The sequence below is a fragment of the Artibeus jamaicensis genome, unplaced genomic scaffold (genome assembly GCF_021234435.1).
Source record: "Artibeus jamaicensis isolate MK-2021 breed Jamaican fruit bat unplaced genomic scaffold, CSHL_Jam_final contig_233, whole genome shotgun sequence".
NCBI lineage: Eukaryota > Metazoa > Chordata > Mammalia > Chiroptera > Phyllostomidae > Artibeus > Artibeus jamaicensis.
This window is the reverse complement of record NW_026521486.1, coordinates 35,332,829-35,352,623: the sequence shown is the minus strand read 5'-3', so window position 1 is coordinate 35,352,623 and position 19,795 is coordinate 35,332,829. Positions and strand designations below refer to the sequence as shown.

General features: G+C 39.5%; 1 protein-coding gene across 2 annotated transcripts in view; it reads left to right on the top strand.

The window, feature by feature from the left end:
* The window catches only part of ITPR2 (inositol 1,4,5-trisphosphate receptor type 2), a 444,505-nt gene that overhangs the window by 173,433 nt on the left and 251,277 nt on the right, over positions 1-19,795 (top strand). For both annotated transcript variants that reach the window (XM_037144844.2, XM_053662176.1), the window contains 3 exons: positions 1,678-1,735; positions 3,071-3,236; positions 4,591-4,764. In XM_037144844.2, coding sequence (XP_037000739.2) covers positions 1,678-1,735; positions 3,071-3,236; positions 4,591-4,764 — 398 coding nt within the window. The remainder of the gene's footprint in view (positions 1-1,677; positions 1,736-3,070; positions 3,237-4,590; positions 4,765-19,795) is intronic.

Sequence of the window (19,795 nt, the reverse complement as noted above, 5' to 3'; positions counted from 1 at the left end):
AGTTAACAGAACTCTTTTTCTGCGGATAGGATGTGTATACAGATAGGAAACTCTTTTCTAACCATAGCTGCTGTGACGAACCTCCCTCTTTGTATGTCAGTCAATTTGACAGGGATGATTCGGTGATTTCAAGTGTTTAGTTAAAATGGGTGCTAGATCAAGTGTTCCCCTCTGTGACTCAGTGCCACACAGAAGGCAGCGTGCCTTTGCACACCGGTAAGCTTGCCCGAGTGAGAAGTCCTTCTGGCACATTTGCAACTGTGTTGTTTTTACGCTTCCCAGAAATGCAGAACCCCGAAGGGCTGTTTCCAGGAATGATATGGCAGAACCAGAAAGTCTTGCTGGCGGTTGCACTGACAGTAGCATAAAAATTACTGGCTCTCAGGAGCCAGAATTCTGGAAACAGGAGCTCTACATGTCAGCAAAGTGAGGCAGGGAAAGTTGTGGGCACCCCAGAAAACCAGTTCTCTGATGCACCTGGTGTCTGGCATTGGTTGTATTTGTTACAGGGAACTTTCTGGGGAGAATTCTTTTTCCCTTTTTATATCTTTCTCTGTTTTTTTCTATGCCTCGGGAATGAGAAATCAATTGTGTATTTATCATTTAAACATGTTATCTTAATCAATACATCTTTAAATATTAGTGGTGGGGATGGGTGAGGAATCACGGTGGGTTCATATAAGAATAACTGGGCACTGGGACCCAGGAGAAGGAAGGATGGCAGTTGAGGTGTCAGCTTAGGGAAATAGGTGGTGCCGTTTTGAATTACTCTGTAGTCATAAGGTTCATTATAGGTATATTTTGATTCTTTCAAAAACATTATCCTTTCATGCCATCACCCATTTAAATTACATGTATATATATATATATGTTTGTGTGTGGTCGATGCACATATATATACACATATAGATGAGGCAGCTTCGTAAATGGTCCTTTCTGACCTTTTAAATATATATTTTTTTTATTTTTTACTTTATTTTTACCATTACCATTTATTCCTCTTTTATACCCCCTGCCCTGGCAATCACTGCACTTAAATATATCTTTGGCTATAGCAATATATATTTAATTAATTTATTTATTTAAAGATTTTATTTATTTATCTTTAAGAGGGGAGGGAGAGAGGGAGAGAAACATCAATGTGTGGTTGCCTTTCGTGCGTCCCCTGCTGGGAACTGGCCTGCAACCCAGGCATGTGCCCTGGCTGGGAACTGAACCGTGATCCTCTGGTTCGCAGGCCTGCGCTCAATCCACTGAGCTATACCAGCCAGGGCTAGCAATATATATTTTAAAACATAAAATTCAATTTAAAATATTGTTATCTAAGGGAAAACTATATTGTGACTTATTTTTTAATCCTCACCCAAGGACATGCTTATTGATTTTAGAGAGGGGGGAAGGGAAGGAGAGAGGGAGGGAAACATCAGTCAGTTGCCTCTCACATGTGCCCTGACTGGGGACCAAACCTGCCACCCAGGCACGTGCCCGGACCAGGAATTGAACTGGTTACCTTTCTGTTTACAAGACGACACTCCAACCAACTGAGCCACACTGGCCAGGGCTATTGTGACTTTTTGTGCCATAAAGGAATCAAGACAATTTTTAGGTATATAAATATACATATTGTGCCTAAATTACAGCAAGATAAATGAGAGATTTTACCATTTATCTTTGCAGCTATTGTTCCTGATATAGATGAAATTGCGGCTCAGGCAGAAACTATGTTTGCTGGAAGGTAAAGTAACATTTCTGTTTCTTTATGTTGTGAATAAAATTTTACTCAGAATTTTATCGATAATTTGTTATTGTTCACCTCCTAGGTCTATTTAATTTCAAGTCATAAATTTACCAGAAATGAAGCTGCTAATTTACAGTGGAAGAGAAATGAAAACTTTTTCTTTAGGTCAGGTAGAAAAGGAAGGCCAGGAGAACAGATCAGTGTATCGAACTTTTCCCTGAATTCTTTTTCTGTCATCAAATAATGACAGCACACCAGTGATATTTAGCTCCCCTGGTACAGATATTGCTGCATCTTGCAAAACATTACCTCCCTAAATCTGAGGAATTGGAGGCAAGAAAATTCTTCTTTCACTGTCATCATTAACTTTATACACAAGAAATAAAGATATTCTCTGCCAATTGTAAATATCTGTGATTAGAGAAAATGAAACAAACCCCTGTGGCATGACCACCCTCCTTTGCGATTGGGAGCCCTGCTGTGTACTGTTTATTTTAAACTCATTTCCTTCTTTTTCAAAAGTGAAATTAATAGCAGTCCAAAAGAAAAGTAAAATGTCTAAGCAACAAATTATTGAGTTTCTAGCATTCATTTTTATTACCGATTTGCCACGAGAACCTAAACGAGTTTATACGCTGAGGCTTTTGTTGCATTTGCTTTGGTCAGGAAGACAAACGAGAATAAAGGATCAAGGGAATCAGAGGATTTTTATCTCTGAAGAACGTTTGGTTTAGCTTTTTAAAATACCGTTTTGCTGGTTTTTGTTGTTACCGGCTGTTGTCCCACTCAAGCGTTTCATTATTCCCGAGAAGGGAGAATAAACCAGTGTCTGATAGTTGCCTTACAAGGAGTGCAATCTCGCTCAGAGTCCGAATGAAGGAAGCGCACAAAGCTGGTGCCGTGGCGGTGGCCTGCGTGTGCGCATGTGCTCTAGGGGACGTCAGCCTTTGGCGCACATCCAGCCGAGTGTGTCTTCCCAGCGAATGCTGTTGGGTTGATTTAGGTTCCCATCTTTCTTTCTGTGCTTCATCAACCAGCTCATTCCTGTGTGCCCAGCACACAGTGCCCGTGCTGCAAACCCAAGTGCTGGAGACCCCCTCTGCCTTGGACACACTGGGACAGTTGGTCACCCCTGCTTTCATGGGCAAACAAGCTTTCCTTCGTGCTTTGTTTCCTTATCAGTTACATGAAAGAAGAAAACGATGTTTTCCTCTTTGGTTTCCAGTTTGGGGAAAGAAGTGATGTGACTCAGCATGCATACATGGTTTTAACTACTTTTGAGTAGGTTTGATATAAATATAGGTTATTTAAGAATTATTTTTGGTTTCACAGAAAGGAAAAGAATCCAGTTCAACTTGACGATGAAGGAGGCAGGACGTTTTTGCGGGTCCTCATTCATCTGATCATGCACGACTACCCTCCTTTGCTGTCCGGAGCTCTGCAGCTTCTGTTCAAGCACTTCAGCCAGAGGGCGGAAGTTCTGCAGGCGTTCAAGCAGGTAGGATGGAGTACCCTCGGGGGTTCCGGAGCAGGTGCTCTGCAAGTGTTGATGGTGACGTCCAGCCCGACTTCATGGTTGTACTGATAATGAGACTGTGCAGCTGTTCCTGGGGACACTTTTTTTGTTTTTAAAGATGGATATGGCCTTGTCATAGACCAAGACATGATCTATTTTAAAAAGAGTTCCCACAAGTGATTTTCAGTTAATATCTTTAATGTAACTGATAGGCACTAAGATTTAGGAAGGCACTGGGGGATAATATGGTGTTAGGAATTTTGTTGCCATAGCTACTATTTTGACCTCAGATTTACTGATAAATTTGGGTAGGGCAAGCAGAAGCACTGAAAGAAAATGTTACATCATCGAAAAATGTTGACATGCAAAAGGAAGGAATTATTATGGACCTAATCTTTTCTTTGTTATTTTTATTATTATTGTTTTGAAATTACTTTATTATTGTTCAATTACAGTTGTCTGCATTTTTTCCCCACCATTCCCCGCTACCCCAGCCAAACCCACCTCCCTCCCTTGCTTCCACCCTCCCCCTTGGTTTTGTCCATGTGTCCTTTATAGTAGTTCCTGAAAACCCTTCCTCCCCACTGTCCCCTCCCGCTTCCCATGTGGCTATTGTTAGATTGTCCTTAATTTCCATGTCTCTGGTTATATGATTGAAAAATGTTGACATCCAAAAGAAAGGAATTATTATGGACTAATCTTTTCTTTGTTATTTTTGAATGACTTCAATCTTGACACTTAGTGAATAGTAAATACCTAAGTGCTTACGTGTGTTTCACTAGTATTTATTCTATTTATTAGAGCATTAGTCTTCAATAGAAAGCTTTAAAAGAGTATTTAAAAATGAAATAAGAGTAATTATATAAATTGATATAATTACACATATATTTGTATGTCATACAATACATATGAATTATGATAAATTAAAGTTGATAAGAGGTTTAGACTGTATCAGTATTTTCTTCCACTTATTTTTGTGTTTCTACTTCTTTTAAAACAGGTAGAGAGAGTCTCAGAAAATTTAACTTTAACAATGAAATTAGAATTACGGTACCTCTTATTTTAAATTCCTCTTTAGCACTTTGAAAAGCTTGGTTAGGGCTCATTCCTTTTACATATGCAATTCTTAATAACATGCGAATCTGTTGGATAGAGTTCACAGATATTTCCAGGTAAGTTGTCATGGTCAGTATACATTTAAAATATCCATAAAATTCTAGAAATATTATTCTTCAACTGATAGAGAAATATGTTGAAGGACTTGGAACTTTAGACATAAAGGAAATGGAAATAAAGTCATTAAGTAAATTAAGGGTTGAAATTGTTCTGCTTCCAGGTGCAGTTGCTGGTGTCCAATCAGGATGTCGATAACTACAAGCAGATAAAGGCGGATCTAGACCAGCTCCGCCTGACCGTAGAAAAGTCCGAGTTATGGGTGGAGAAGAGCAGCAGCTATGAGAATGGAGAAATGGGTGAAAATCAAGTGAAAGGGGGTGAAGAGCCAATTGAGGTTTGTTTCAATATCTACTTCGAAATAATTCAAATAATATCTTTTAAATCATATGCACTACAATAAAAATTATACATAAAGAAAAAAGTGTCCTGGCTGGTGTAGCCCAGTGGATTGAGCTCAGGCCTGCAAACCAGAGAATTGCGGTTCGATTCCCAGTCAGGGCACATGCCTGGGTTGCAGGCCAGTTCCCAGCATGGGACACAGGAGAGGCAACCTACACTGATGTTTCTCTCCCTCTCTCCTTCCCTTCCCCTCTAAAGATAAATAAATAAAAATTAAAAAAGAAAGAAAAAAAGCTTTTTAGTAACAGATCATAGAATTTTTCATTTGCCAAGTCAATTAACTATAAACCTGCACTTTGAGTATCGCATCAATTGCTACCACATCGTACCTCATTTTCCTACTTTTTCGCTCTTTTCCTTTTTCACTATAAATCATATAATCCAGGAATCAGGATAATAGGAGGGAATGAGATGCAGAAAAAGGTATGTGTCTTAACTGTAGACCTAAGAAAAGAGGTGAATTTTTATTGTTACCACTTACTGTGGCTATTTATTATAACTTGTAAGTCATTCCTTTCGTTATTACCTATTCTTATATGAGATGTAAAAATATCTAAATGAAAGGACTGATCGAGTGCTTTACTGTCAATGTGAAAATACCAAAAATCTATGTTTGATCTGAAGAGTGGTGATATGATGGTCGTAAACCTTCTGCTGTATTAGTTTTAGTTTTCAGTGGGTTAATCAGTTGCTGTTTTCACATTTCACTAAATACTAAATAACCATCAGAATTTTTTAAGCAGCATTTGGACGGTAATACTTAGATAAGGAGACTGGTGCCAATGTCATAATTGATAACATAGTTTCTTAAAATGTCGTTTTAGCTGTCTTTTAATCTGAAGAAGTGCAAACCACTTAGAGGGGTTTAACTGCCTCCCGCTTTTCTGTGTGTTGGAATACCCAGACTGTTTTGTAGTGAGGAGTGACGCCAGACTAGGAGATAGAGTCATCCAGATGCTGACAAGTTGTGAAGGGGAGTTCCACTGGGGGTGTCTGCTTTCCACAAAGTTTCACTCAATCTCTTAGGAACTTTTTCTGTGATTTCCTAATGCTTTTGTTGTTGAAATAGAGTTCTTCCGCAGCATATTTGAGAAAATTTAATATTCATTTAGCCACTTATTTAGTACTTCCTATATATGAGTGCTTTTTAACTATTGTGCTGTCAGAATTTTTAAAACATGCAGTACCTGACTATTTAGTGAGGGCCCCTGACCTCTTTTCCCTTAGACTGTCGAACTAAAAAATGACAACAACCAACGCAACAAGAGCTGTCTAGTATGAATGAATCAAAATTATACCTAGTTTTGGTCAGACCAGCAAAAAAATGTATTTTTGGTGCGCTATAGAATTTTAATAATTAGTTTATGTGTGCCATGAGATGAAAAAGGTTGAATCACCGCTATATACTGAGTCTTATAGCAGACATTTTTATACATGTTATTTCTTTTTAAATGTTGCAACGCACCTTGGAGATCGGTATAGAGATCACAGGTTCAAGGATGAATCAGCTGAAACACAAGGATTTCCTCACTGTCAAGCAGCTCTGTGTGACTCAGCTGAGATTTTTAATTCAGGTCTTTTTGTTAAATTCCGGACTCTTTAATGTAAGATTGCACTTCATGATATAAATTTAAAATTTCTATTTTGGGTCAGTGCTATATAGTTTTATAATCACATATGTTAAATTCTCAAATTTATTGGTATAAGTTTGTTCACATTCTTTTAGTATCGTCTATATCTGTAGCTTTATACTCCGTTTTCATTCTTTTTTTTTAAAATTTTATTTAGTTATTTTTCAAGTACAGTTTTTGCTCCGTTATCATTCTTGATGCTGTTTTATTTTGTCTCCTTTACTTTCTGTAACTCCACCCTACCACAGTGATACCTATTTCATCCTTTTCCAAGAACCTGCTGTTGGCTTTGTTAAGCTTTTGGATCTGTTTCCTATTTTATTATATTTATTTTACTAATTCTCTAAGCTTTTATGTTGGCATACTTTTCAGACTTTAAAAAATTTTAAAGGTATATTTTTCTTTTAAGGAGCTGCATTCCACAAATTTTGACAAATGGTATTTTTACTATCATTTGGTATCAGGTACTTAAACATTTCCATTATGATTTCTTCTTTGGCTCAGAATTACTTGGAAGTGAGTCTTAAAATTTCCAAATGTATATGCAATTTTTTGTTATTGAATTCTTTTTTAAAAAATAATTTTATTGTCTTTCAGTTACAGTTGTCTGCGTTTACCCTCCACCCCTTCCCCACCAACCTCAGCATCCCCACCTCTCTGCCTTGCTTCTACCCCCACCTTGGTTTTGTCCGTGTGTCCTTTATAGTCGTTCCTGAAAACCCTTCCCTTCCCCTCCTCCACCCCTCATTGTCCCTTCCCACCTCCCCTCTGGTTACTGTCAGATGGTTATTAATGTCAATGTCTTTGGTTATATTTTGCTTGTTTTTTGTTCTATTGATTAGGTTCCAGTTAAAGGTGAGATCATACAGTATTTATCCCTTGCTGCCTGGTTTATTTCACTCAGCACAATGCTCTCCAGTTCCATCCATGTTATTGAATTCTTAATTAATTGTGGCAAGAGAATGGAGTTATGATGATAATCAATTGTACAAAAATATTTTGAGACTTGCATTTTGACCCTTTTACCATCAGGTTTTACAAATGTTCCATGTGGCCTTGAGGAGAATGGGGAAAAGTGCAGGATTCCTTATACACGACGAGCAAATGAGGCTTATTAATTGTGTTTAAATCATCTATTTACTACTATTTTTGACACCAACTATTGAGAGAGACTTACTGACATTTCCCACTACAATGTTAGTTATCATTTTCCCCCTGAAGTTCTGTTAATTTCTTACTTTACCTGTTTTAAGTCTCTTTTACTAGATGTTATAAATTTAACATTATTTTTTACTAGGAACAAAATCCTTTCCTTAGTTGAGAGTTCTTTTCTTTCACTTCTGATTATAGTTTCCAGGTGTTCTGCCTTTTGTTGCTTCTGTTGAGAAGTTGGCTGTCTGTAGCATAGTGTCCTCCTTTAATTTTGAAACGCTAATTAAATGTATGCTAAACTTGGTTATTGCCTCCAGATCTATTAGTTTCCTTTTTACTTTTTTCATACATGGCACTTAGTGGAATCTGGAAAATGTCTTTAGATCCACCTGGGTCTCTTTAGGTACTTCTTTCTTATCGGCTGTTTACTCCTCCTGTTGACTTTTAAAGTTTCAGCCATTGTACTTTTTCAGACATGAAATTAGGTTTTTTCCAAATATATTTGGTCACTTTTGATTATCTTTTGTTGCTTGCTATTTTTGCAATTACCTATGACTATTTTATAGCTCCTATGTAATGATTCCAGGATCTAAATGACTTGGGGGTTCCTTATGATCCTCACTCATGTTGCTTGTTTTGTTATATTTTTTGGTCATCTTTGGTTATGCGCTCATATACTTTTTCTAATAGACTTTAGTAGAGCACTTTCATATTTAGAAAACAAATTGTGTAGAAAGTATCAAACTTTCCCATATGTTAACTCTTCTCCCCACTTCCCTGATTATTAACATGTTACATTAATGAGGTACGTATGTTACCATTGATGAGCCAATATTGACACATTGTTATTAATTGAATTGCATAGTTTGCTGTAGGTTCACTCTTTGTGTTGTACTGTGGGTTGTGAGAAATACATGTCATATATCCATCATTACAGTGCCATGCAGAACAGTTTGACCTGAAACATCTCTGTCTTTCACCTGTTTGTCCCTTCCTCAGGGACTCTTGAGCCTTTGCAACCACCGATCATTTTACTCTTTGTAGCTATGTCTTCTCCAGAATGTCATATAGCAGGAATTATACAGTGTATAGCATTTTGCAAACTGCTTCTTTTGTGTAGCAGTATACAAGGTCTATCCAGAAGGTATCCAGCCATGAAATATAAAAATATAGAGACATTTATTGAAGAAGATACAAGATACAAGAAACATTGTACACAGGACAATGACACCTTGGTCCCTTTCAAAGTAAGCACCTTGGACCTCACACACTTCTCCCAATCCCCATTAGCTGCCCCATTGTATTTTCCTGAATCTCGTTGATAGGCTGAAATTTCTTCCCTCTCAAAGGTGATTTTAGTTTTGGGAAAAGCCAGAAGTCACAGAGCACCGAATCTGGGCTATAGTGGGCTGAGTCACCTGGGTGATTTGATGTTTTGCAAAGAAACTCTGTAAAAGACTTGGTGCATGAGCAGGTGTGTTGTTGTAATGAAGCTGGCACTCACCAGTTGCCCATAGCTGTGGCCTTGTGAAGCATCTGAATAGTTTCCCTGGAAGATTGTTCAAACTTAACGAAAAATTTGATGCAGATTTGTTGCTCTATTCAGTCATTTTGAATGTGATAGCCACACAGTACATGTGCTCACTCAATGGCATCTACCACCCCACTGACTACTACAGTGAAGCTGTCACTGTTCATTCATGCACATTCCAGTCCACTCTCCTTGGCTGCCAGGTTACATCAGTGTTACACAAACTGTTCTCATCATATTAACAACGGTTGGACTTTTTCCATATTTGAGCTTCTTCCTAGTTTTTTTGTAACTTGCTAGCTCATTTTTTTTAATCACTGAAAATACTCCATTGTCTAGGTGTTGTGCAGTTTGTTTATCCATTTACCAAGAAAGACATCTTGAGTACTTCAAACTTAGGGCTATTGTCAGTAAAACAGCTCTAAATATTTGAATGTAGACATCCAGCTTCTTTCTGTGTGACTTTAGACCTGGAGGTTGAAATCTGGCTTGCCGTCCCCTTCAGAGTATTTGTGATGGCCTATGGGTGTGGTCAGGGGGCGCTGGTGGCCTGAGATCAAATCAGAAGGCTGGAGTCTCTGTCTGAGCTCCTCAGGTTTGACACTTGCTCGGAGTTGCCTTCCTCTCTGCGTTGCACAGCCCATAGTATAGACATTTGCCTCCAGGGAAACTTACCGTGTTGCCTTGATTCTCAGACTGCTCTGATCTGGCTTCAGGTAACTTTTTTTTTTTCCTTTGTGGATGGAGGTTGTGGTCTTTTGGGGTCATTCTTTATTTTCTGTTAAACCAGAAATGTATAATATAGGTTCTATATCAAGGATCTAGTTGTTCTGTAAAAAAAGGCCATTAGCAGTTTTAAGTTCCCTATTGTTGCAGAAGCCTCTGGGAATGTGTTTACTTAGATACTTAGTAATTTAAAGATATTTCCTGTGAATTTAGATTCTTTGGAACTTTATGTGTGAAACGCCTCGAAGGCTTAATCCACAGAAGACTCATTTGTCTCTGTGAGGCACTTTGAAATAAGACATTTTTTGACCACGTTAAAAACACGTGTTTTGGCTTGAGAGTCCCTTTATAAGTGGGAATTCTAGTCCCCATCTTGAGTACAAGTGGGCTTGTTTTTGTACGTGGGAGCACAGGAGAGTTTTCTCCTCCATGCTTTTTTCTGGGCTTCTACCGAGCCAAACCCAGGTCAGGCACCCTTTGCTCTTCGGTGGGCCTCCTCTTTGCCTGGTTTAGCACTGTGGGTGCCTCCGTCAGTTCTGCGGCAGGGTCTCTGGCCAGACCTTCCTTCTTGATTGGGGAGCGGGCTCTGCTCCCTCCCCCTGGTGTGTGTGTGCTCACAGGAGATGTTAAAACCCAGGGCCCAGGTCGTCAGGTAGGGACTGAGGCCCTGAAGGCCAACAATAAATCCAGTGTTTGATAACTGCTTGGAAACTCTGATGTATTTTGATGCAGTTCCTTAAAAGAAAAATATAGCGTTAAATTTTATTCAAGTCTGAAGATATGACAACACATTTCTTTTGGCCTCCGTGTGCTCCCTTCTCTTAACTAAAAAGAGATATTTTAAATATTCTACCTATCGGTTTTTTAAATTTTTTAAAGATTTTATTTATTTATCTTTAGAGGGGAAGGGAAGGAGATAGGGAGAGAAATATCAATGTATGGTTGCCTCTTATGTGTCCCCTGCTGGGAACTGGCCTGCAACCCAGGCATGTGCCCTGACTGGGAATCGAACAGCATTCTCTGGTTTACAGGCCCGAGTTCAATCCACTGAGCTACACCAGCCAGGGCTATCTATCGCTTTTTGATGTGCACTCAGAGAGGTTTGTCTGCACTTGTACTTTATCATATTCTCCATTTGACAGTTCTCACCAGTGGGAAACTTTTATTTCGAGCCTGTGTATGTATCCTTGTAAGGGCTGTTTGCTGGTGCCCGGTTTGAGGCCACGCCTCCCCTGTCTGAGCCCCTCCCCTTGATGGTGAGGCTGGGCTTCCCCAGAGCAGAACCCTTCATTGGAACTGGCTGCTGCAAGTGCTGCTTGAACCTGTTCACTGTCATGCTGATTTGCTCTTGTATAGTCACCTGAATTTCTCATTTCCCTTCCGAAAGATTAATCATCTAGAATCAAATCTAATATCTGTGACAAAGAGTGAAGAGGCAGAATGGACACCCTTAAAACAGTATGACATGGTGTTTGATTCGATCCTGAGCTGTGTAGTGCCTTGTGGGCCTCACTGCTTGGACAAGGCCTCAGTGTCCATGGAAGGACTGGGAGGATTCGGTTAGCTAATGTATTCAAGAATAATAACGTGAAGCAGCGTTCAACAGGAGTAAGTGATTTGTATTTGAAGTAGCCGGAATTGGGGATCCTTTCCAGATTCTTGAGTAGGGATGTGAGTACATCACCTGGCCAACTTTGTCTGGCAGAATCCAGGATGGTTCAGTAGAATAAGAGACCAGAGGTGGGGACTAATTAGGAGCCTCTCAGCCAGATTCAGGTGTGAGATTATGGAAGCGTGTTCTAGGGAGGAGACTGTAGAAATGCATACAAGTGGGTGGATTGAAAAGCCAGGAGAATAGTTCATTATAATAGATTAATATATGGAGGCAAAAGTGAGAAACTGCAAAGTAACTAACTTGTACACAGTCAACTAATCTATATTGTGCAATGAACCAGCTGCCAAAGGCAGTGACAATTTATTGTAAACAGGATGGAATATGTCACAATGTAGCAGGCAGCCTGCACTCTAGTGGGCGAATGGCGATAATCATCCTTTGTTCAGTAAATCTTTACAAAGGCTCTAAACACGAGATGATTGGCATTGTTTTAAAACAGCTCATAATGGTCTAACTTTGTTTCCACTTAGATATCAGAAGACCAGATAGCATTAATATGATTCTTCATTTTAGTAACAAAAATGTTTTTGATAACATAAAAGAAGTTTTTTTCCCCCTCAGTGGTTAAATTCTGTTTACTCTGGGCAATAAGTGTGACTTTACCGTCTGCTCACTAACAAATCTTAGCCTGTGATCCAAAATGTTCCCATCACTGTAGTGATCTCTTATAAATAGAGAAGCCAGTGGGATGGATTTGGTCATCTAATAAACCCATTGCATCCCTAGCACTTGTAGCTTTATTATCTATCGTATGTTATATTTCCCTTTATTAAACTTATCTTCTAGGATGTGAGAGACTATACCATCCCTGCCGAAAGCTAAAAGGCTAGAATATAAAGAGCTGGAACTATTGGTGGCATGACTAATTCATCCCATTCAACTACAAGTCGCCTTCTAAATATAGGAAGGAGGGATTAATTTAGGAAACTGAATCCCAGTGGGTTAAGTCAGGATTGCCCTTTATGTTCACCCACCTCTTTATAGAGAGCAGAGAAGCCGGTCACTCAGGCATCACAGTGCTTTTAAGAGAAGTGCCCACTCATGTTATTTATTTTGGTTGTTAATTTTTATTCACAGGGATCATATGTCTATATCAGGATATCTGTGTTTATCTTCCATCTATAAACCCTTTGTGTGGCTGCCGGCTTCCTTTAAAAACAACTTTCACTGATCTAAAGTCTGAAGTTTGAAACATCTGTTTTTTACTTCAGACTATATTTTAATTTTCAGTGTTTCTAATTGACTTTTTGTCATATCCATGCATTCTAGATTTATATCTGCTGGTTCTTGCTCTGTAGTTTTTGTTCTTTTAATGGATGTGTGACATAAGGAATAGAATTAACTGAAATATGTTCCCAGGGACTCACTCTAGGTTGTCTGTACCACACGCTGACCAGACTGTTTGCCTGAGTGTGGTGGGATGTAGATGGGGGGGGGGCAGCTGTCTTCTCTTCTAAGAGCTGTACACAAATTTGGGTCTGCTTCCAAGAGCAGACTGGTGGCTTCTGCTCCTCAGTAGGAGCAGTCCAATTTCTGTGGGTCCCCTAAGCTGGAGCCCTTGGTCAATTCCTTTCAACAAAAGGCACTAAATTCAGACAGCCTCGTGCTGGAAGTTTGTGTATGCCTTGATCGGTCATTCTCAAATTTGCCCTGTAAGAAGTTTCTAGAGGTGGAAGTCTAGACCGATACCCTTGTTCAGCAGAGTGCTTAGCACCTTTTTGGGGGGTGAGGGAAAGAGGGGGCCACATGCCTTCTCTTCTCTTGCTGATTCTCAGCTTGTAGTTTACCCTTTCCCCATAAAGCTTCTCTTATCTGTGCTGAGTGATGGTGCCGTGGCGGCATCTTGAGCAGGTGGCAACCACAGAGGGGTCCATCTGGGGTGAGAGATAGTATTTCTCACTTTATGATTATGTTAAACAGCTTTATATTTAAAAGTTCTTTCAGAAGAGTTCTTGATTTATTTGCATTTAACTGGGAATGATACAATCTCACTGTTGAGTGTTTTGCGTTGTCTTTCTTAACATTAACTTTCCTCGTGGGCATGGGAATTTTAGTTTGCAGATTTATCTCAGTGAGGGAATGAATTTAATTCCTCTCTTCCTTCTCTCCCTCCCTCTCTCCCCTTCCTTCCATCGCTTTTTCTCTATTTCTCTCTACTCACATCTTCCTTGACTGATGTTTTTTCTATTACCTCTTCTTCCCATTACTCTTTAAAAGAAAAAACCGGTTTCCATTCTTTGCCTACCACATCTGATCTTTTCTCTTTGATGAAGCAAGCAGGCAAGGAGGCAGGTCCCTCTGAAGGATATCTTGAAAGAAATTTGTGCTTTCCCAAGTGTTAGTACTTTGATTCTGCACAGCAGGAAAATAGTTCAATATAAACTTTGTTTCTCTGGCAAAACTTGTGATTGACTGACTCCTGATGAAAGTAACTGGCAGACTGTCTAACCTTCATGACTTGGTACCAAAAAGTTCATGTTTTTAGACAGTCTTTCTCCGTGATCTGACCTGTGAGGGGACACTGCAGTCATTGTGTGAAGAACTTCTATCCACTAATTTTGGGGAGAGATTTCCTTTTATGTTTTTTTTTTGAAAGATTTCATTTATTTATTTTTAGACAAAGGGGAAGTAAGAGAGAAACAGAGGGAAAGAAACATCAATGCATGGTTGCCTCTCATGTGTCCTGCACTGGGGGACCTGGCCCACAACCCAGGCATGTACCCTGACTGGGAATCGAACCAGTGACCCTTTGGTTTGCAGGGCAGTGCTCAATCCACTGAGCCCCACCAGCCAGGGCCCTTTCATAGGTTTTATTTTCTTGTCTCTATTTTCTATTTTGTGCCCCACACCTCATCATATATTTACTTTACTTGTTTATATGACATTATATGTCCGTCATTTATGTCAGAGCTAATGCTGCTGAAGTGATTGCTAAAGATGAGTATCACCCAGCAAGCCCTTCACAAGACATAGATCTGAAAACTAAGTTTTGGTTTTGAGCCACATGGTACTTGACGCATCCCCACTCTATTTGGTTGTAATGCAAATTCTTATATGTAAAGCTTTTATCTCCTGAGTTTGGCTCTTTGAGCCACTTCCACTATAAGAATCTTTTCCCCTCTTGCGTGCTGGCCTACATTTAAATTAATGCTGTTGGAGCATAAAATGATTTCCCTTTATGTTACAAAGAACAGTTACTGTTTTCACTTTGCCATTTGTTCTCAATGTAGGTTGTTAGTGAGGATTAAAGTTCCTATAGGGGTTCTTTTCCCCAGCAAGTGGCTTACAAGGAAACTGGAAATTGATTCTTTCAAATCAGAACGTGTACTCGTGTGTGTCAGGAGCCCACACACCAAAATTTCTGCACCGTTACCTTGCTGAAGGGTGTGTCTAAAAATGCGCTGCTTCCTCTCTCGCCCGTTCTGTGCCTTCCGCCCCCTCCTCACAGCCGCCTCAGGGTGCGCTGCAGTATGGTTGTGACGGGGAAGCTTCTTTCCCGAGCACGTCAGTCCCAGGCACTGTCCCGACAGCGCTCCGTCATGCTGGGCCACCTGCCGACCGAAGGGTGGCCTGTCCTTTCTGCATTTTATGTAGTCGTGGCAAGGGTTACGTAAAGACATGTTCTACATTATACTATATGAATATTATGAAAAGTATTGTATAAAAAGTATTACACATGGCTGTATTATAACGGGCGTCTGTTGCATTCCTACAAAAACAGCTGTTCATTTACACTGACAATACCCATCATCGGTGTATTGCCTGTTTTCCCCTCTATCTCTCCGAGCAAGGAGAGTGCACTTGAGTAGCACTTCCTTTGTTGTTACTGTACTTATCAGACATACAGATAGCCAAGGCTTTTGGGTGTTTCCTAGGACATCAGATTAATCATTATCAAATACTAATTCACATGACATTAATTGAGTCAGAAAAATAGCAATATTATACTTGTCTCGGGACAAAGGGAAAGGAAAGTAGGTTTGGGGTGAGGTTAGGGCTACGCATTTACCCTCTGGGAGGAAAGGGATTTGGTCTTGAGCTGAGCAAAGTCTGGAGGGAGGTGGTCCACCAGTATTGGTGGGCACAGCACTAGGACGCTAGTGCTCTTTGTTGGGCTAGAGACCTTGGGCCCTGTCCTCAAGCATCCTTCAGTGCCAGGCAGCACCAAAGCAAATAGAAACTGTCAGCCATGACCCATGATGGTCCAACTTAGCTTTATATGCAAGATCAGATAAGTAGATCGAGGGCGATTTGGGGGATTCTGCAACCCCTAAGATGTCTTCCTAAATGACTGGTATGTGATGTTACTCTTAGATAGCAGGAAAAAAAATACCTCATCATCCCACAGTAAGGTTATCATTCAGTTGTCTGAAGGAGGTGACATTTATTATGTTTTGGAGGGAGGTGGGAAGGGAAAGGGGAGATTTTTCACATCTGAAGTTGGGAGGAGGGTGATGGGTGAATGATGCCATTTAGGTGGAGAGTGGTTACAGAAAGAGAAGGCTGAGTAAGGATACAGATGGTGAGAAAAATGCTTTGCAGTCTTGCCGAGGAAGGACATGCTTTAACTTCAGTGGGGTGGGGACAAAGAGAAGGCATGCATTGAGCGATTTTAATCATGCAACTGCAGATACGGCAGCTCTGCATTGTAGGATTTGGTAAGTTCTTTTTTAATAGCATGATTTCCTTTGTTTAAACAAAGGAGGTGGATCCCCATTAATTGGTGCCAATGTTTAGTTGACTCTATAGTTCATACATTGTCATTGTCTTGTATTGTTTTGCTTTCGATATAAAAGAGTGTCCTTGCCTAATGCAAAATAAATTTTGGAGGGGAGCTGTAATCAGATTCAGTATTTGTTTAGGTATTCATTCTTTGAGTCTCTACCTAGAGTCCTGCTGTCCTTCCAAGTACTAGACTCTTCTAGAAATTTCTAGATCCTTCTAGACTATTGTTGCTATATTATTTCTGAACCTACTACTTTATGTTACAATATCTACTATGCAATTAAAATTTTAGCTGCCTTTCTAAAATCACTTAACTAAGCGGTTCCCCATATTCCATTAGAGGAAATAAATTTAAATTCTTGCAGATAGAAAGCAATTACAATAAAGTGCAAGGACTTTTGGAGTGCCATCTTTATTCTTCATCAGTGTTGTCAAAGGATGTCCATTATAAGCATGCTGCTGTTCTTAGTTAGGGTTACACATTTTTTTTTGGAGGCTACTCAGCTTCAGAACTTTGAATAAGTTACACTTTGACATTTTCCTGTTACTAGTATTTTGTCATTAAAATAGAGCCAGGGTTTTATGGATTTGACCATTGACCTAGGACTAAAGTTGCATAGGATATTAAAAACACAATCATTTTCTGCCCTTTCTGGAGGAAAACTTTTGAAACACCTTCCACTTGGAGTATTTTGGCATCAAAATAAGAAAACATAAACAGAGCTATAACAATATAGTTAACATATTTCTTAAATTCCCCTAACGAGTGCTTTGGAATCATCCAGATGTCCTATGGGCGCATATTTTTGTTCAGTGTAATTACATTGAATCATGTTCTGAAGTGAGAAGGGGCTATTTATTGAATTCTCCAGTGTTGTCTTCTTTTGTTGACTGCTGGCAATTTTAAATTAAAATAACTATTCTTCATAATTTCTATACTTACAGAGGTTAGCATTGTCTGTATCTTCCCCTGGGCTGAACTAAAGGGCATTTTGCAATGCAGTAGGTTTTGCCTGAGATTACGTTTCTTAAAACAAGTCAGTTGCTTTTTCTTCAGGTCATTGTTTAAAAAATAGACTTGAATATATCTGCCAAAGGCTTGCCTTTATTTTTAACTGATTTTTTAAAAAGTTGACATATATCAGAAAGATCTGCTTTCTACCTTAGGAACTTTGTCAGTCTTTGGACTTGGTAACACCCTAATCCTGCTTTGTAGTACAAAGCTGGTTTTCTTTAATATTTCTTTTCTTCCAGAAAAGAAATGAATATTGTCTTTTTTTAAGATTCTACCTCCACTTTTGTGATCAGAAAGGGAAATTTAATTATATTCCTAGATTTTGCAATTTCTACTTATATTATTTTTGCTATCAAATTATTTGTCTCGTTCTTTGACCGCCAGTCTCTTTCCATCTGAATAGTTTCCATTAATATGAGCACTTGGACCCCTTCCCTCCTCCGCACTGGCTTTACTTACGGATACAGTTTTTCATTTTCTTCTACAGTGCTTGAGGATTCACTTGGTATTTATTGTCTTGCAGACAGTGTCTTGCATTTTTTCTCTTTCATTTACCTGGGGTCGTGTCCGACCGCTCCCATTTTCCTCCTAGAATTTGTCTGGAGAGGTAGATGACACAGCCCTGGAATCTAACAGTCGTGTGGTGAATGCTGCCGATGTTCATATACTTTACTTTTTGCGGTTCTAATTTTGTTGAGTGAAAGAGACAGGTGGTCAGAAAGGTAGCAGGCAACCTTGAAGAGTATCATGTCACAAGAAAACAAACAGTGGGGTGTAAAGAAAAGGGAAGTCAACCACAGCATCAAATGGTAAAGAAAGTTTTGGTCATTATAGTCATTGGCACATCAAGCACTTTCAGCACAGCATGTTATGGATTATTCTTTCGAGAAATTTAATGGGGACAATAATCTGAGGTGTGAGACTACTTCCCCGAATGGGCAGGATCCCTGAAAGTGCTTGGCTAGCCTCAACTTGCTGTATTTTTAAAGAGATGAGAAAGAATCAGTAGAGGGTAGAAGCTACCTGTGCACGAAAAACAGGAAGGTGGCAGGTAGCAGAGGCAGGAAAGATGGCATTTTCAAAATCCATGCATCAAAAAGTTCTTTCTCTCTGAGGCACCGCAGGGAGGGTAGACGGGTTTGTGGAGGGCACTGGGTGTTTTCAGATGGAAAGAGGAAAGGTCGTATAAGGGAATTTCCATATGCTCAGTAAAATGGGAGAAGTGGTTAGCTGCTAAGGGAGAGTTTAGATGGGGAGCCTCCGTCTTGGGCCACATTTGCCTGGGAGAAGCACAAAAGGAATACAAAACTTACCGAGGAGTGGTGAAGCCTCACATCGATCGATCGAGTCCCCCGGCCTGCAGTATTTCATCAAAAGTCTTTGACTAGTGAGGGAAGTTTTTCCTTTGTTTCTTGTTTGCATTAATTTTGTGATTTGTTGTGGAACATGATAAAAACAACAGTTTGGTACAAATGAAATCACATCTATTGGCTTTGTATATTTTTGTTGTTTTTTTCTGAGCTTAGATTGGGGTTGCCTTTAACTGAGAGATCCCAAAACCATTAGTGTAGGTGTGTTTTGTCTTTTTTTTTGGACTCAAGTTGAACTTGACATTTATCCCAAGTGCAGTATTTTACACTTTGTACATCAGGGAACTAAATCAGCCCCACTTCACCTAATTGCCCACTTTCTTGCAACATGCGCTGTCAGTTCTTGCTACCGTCCGCGCTCTGGCTCTGTTTGTTCTTTCTGCAGTGCCGTTGGCTAAGGTGACTTCTTCACCTGACCAGTGTCCCCTGCTCTCCTGCAAGTCTCTCATACTTAACTGATTTTCATCTTTCAAGACCTTGTCTCCAACTTGACCTCCCTCATAAAGCTGTCTAAAACTATAGCTAGTTTCCCTCTCTCTCTCCAAATAGTGAATTCCGTCCAGTTCAAATCTTTATTTTTATATTTCTCCCTGCTCTCTTAAGTAGCCTGTGGTTTTCTTATGGGAAGGACAATGTCTTATATTTCTTTTCCACCCATTCACCTTGTCTAATACCAGGCAGAGACTAAGTGTTAATAAATGTTTATGTATTAAACTGTTTGTAACTGGTGTTTTATTTTCTGATGGTGATTCCAATAGTTGATATTTAAAATCTATATGCTATATATATTTTTGTTTCATGCTACCGATAGTGGTTGCTAAAATGGAATATTTTTGGTGTTCCAGGTCCTTTTAATAAACTGTATTAATTTAGTAATTTAAAATATGATTTTACTTTAAATGTTATTTTCCTTTCTTGGCTTGTGTGGTTTGGTATGTGCTTGGTTGGCTCTGTGTCATGACCCGGTATGGATGTCATGGTGACCTGCCGGTGAACTCCGGGCGAAGGTGTTCTTCCCTCCCGCTCCCGAAATGCTTTCCATTGCCATTCAGTTCGCCCTTATTCTTTTTTTTCCCCATGAAGTTCATCCCTGATGATATAATTATATTTTTTATGCCCTGAATTTTTACTATTTCTTCTC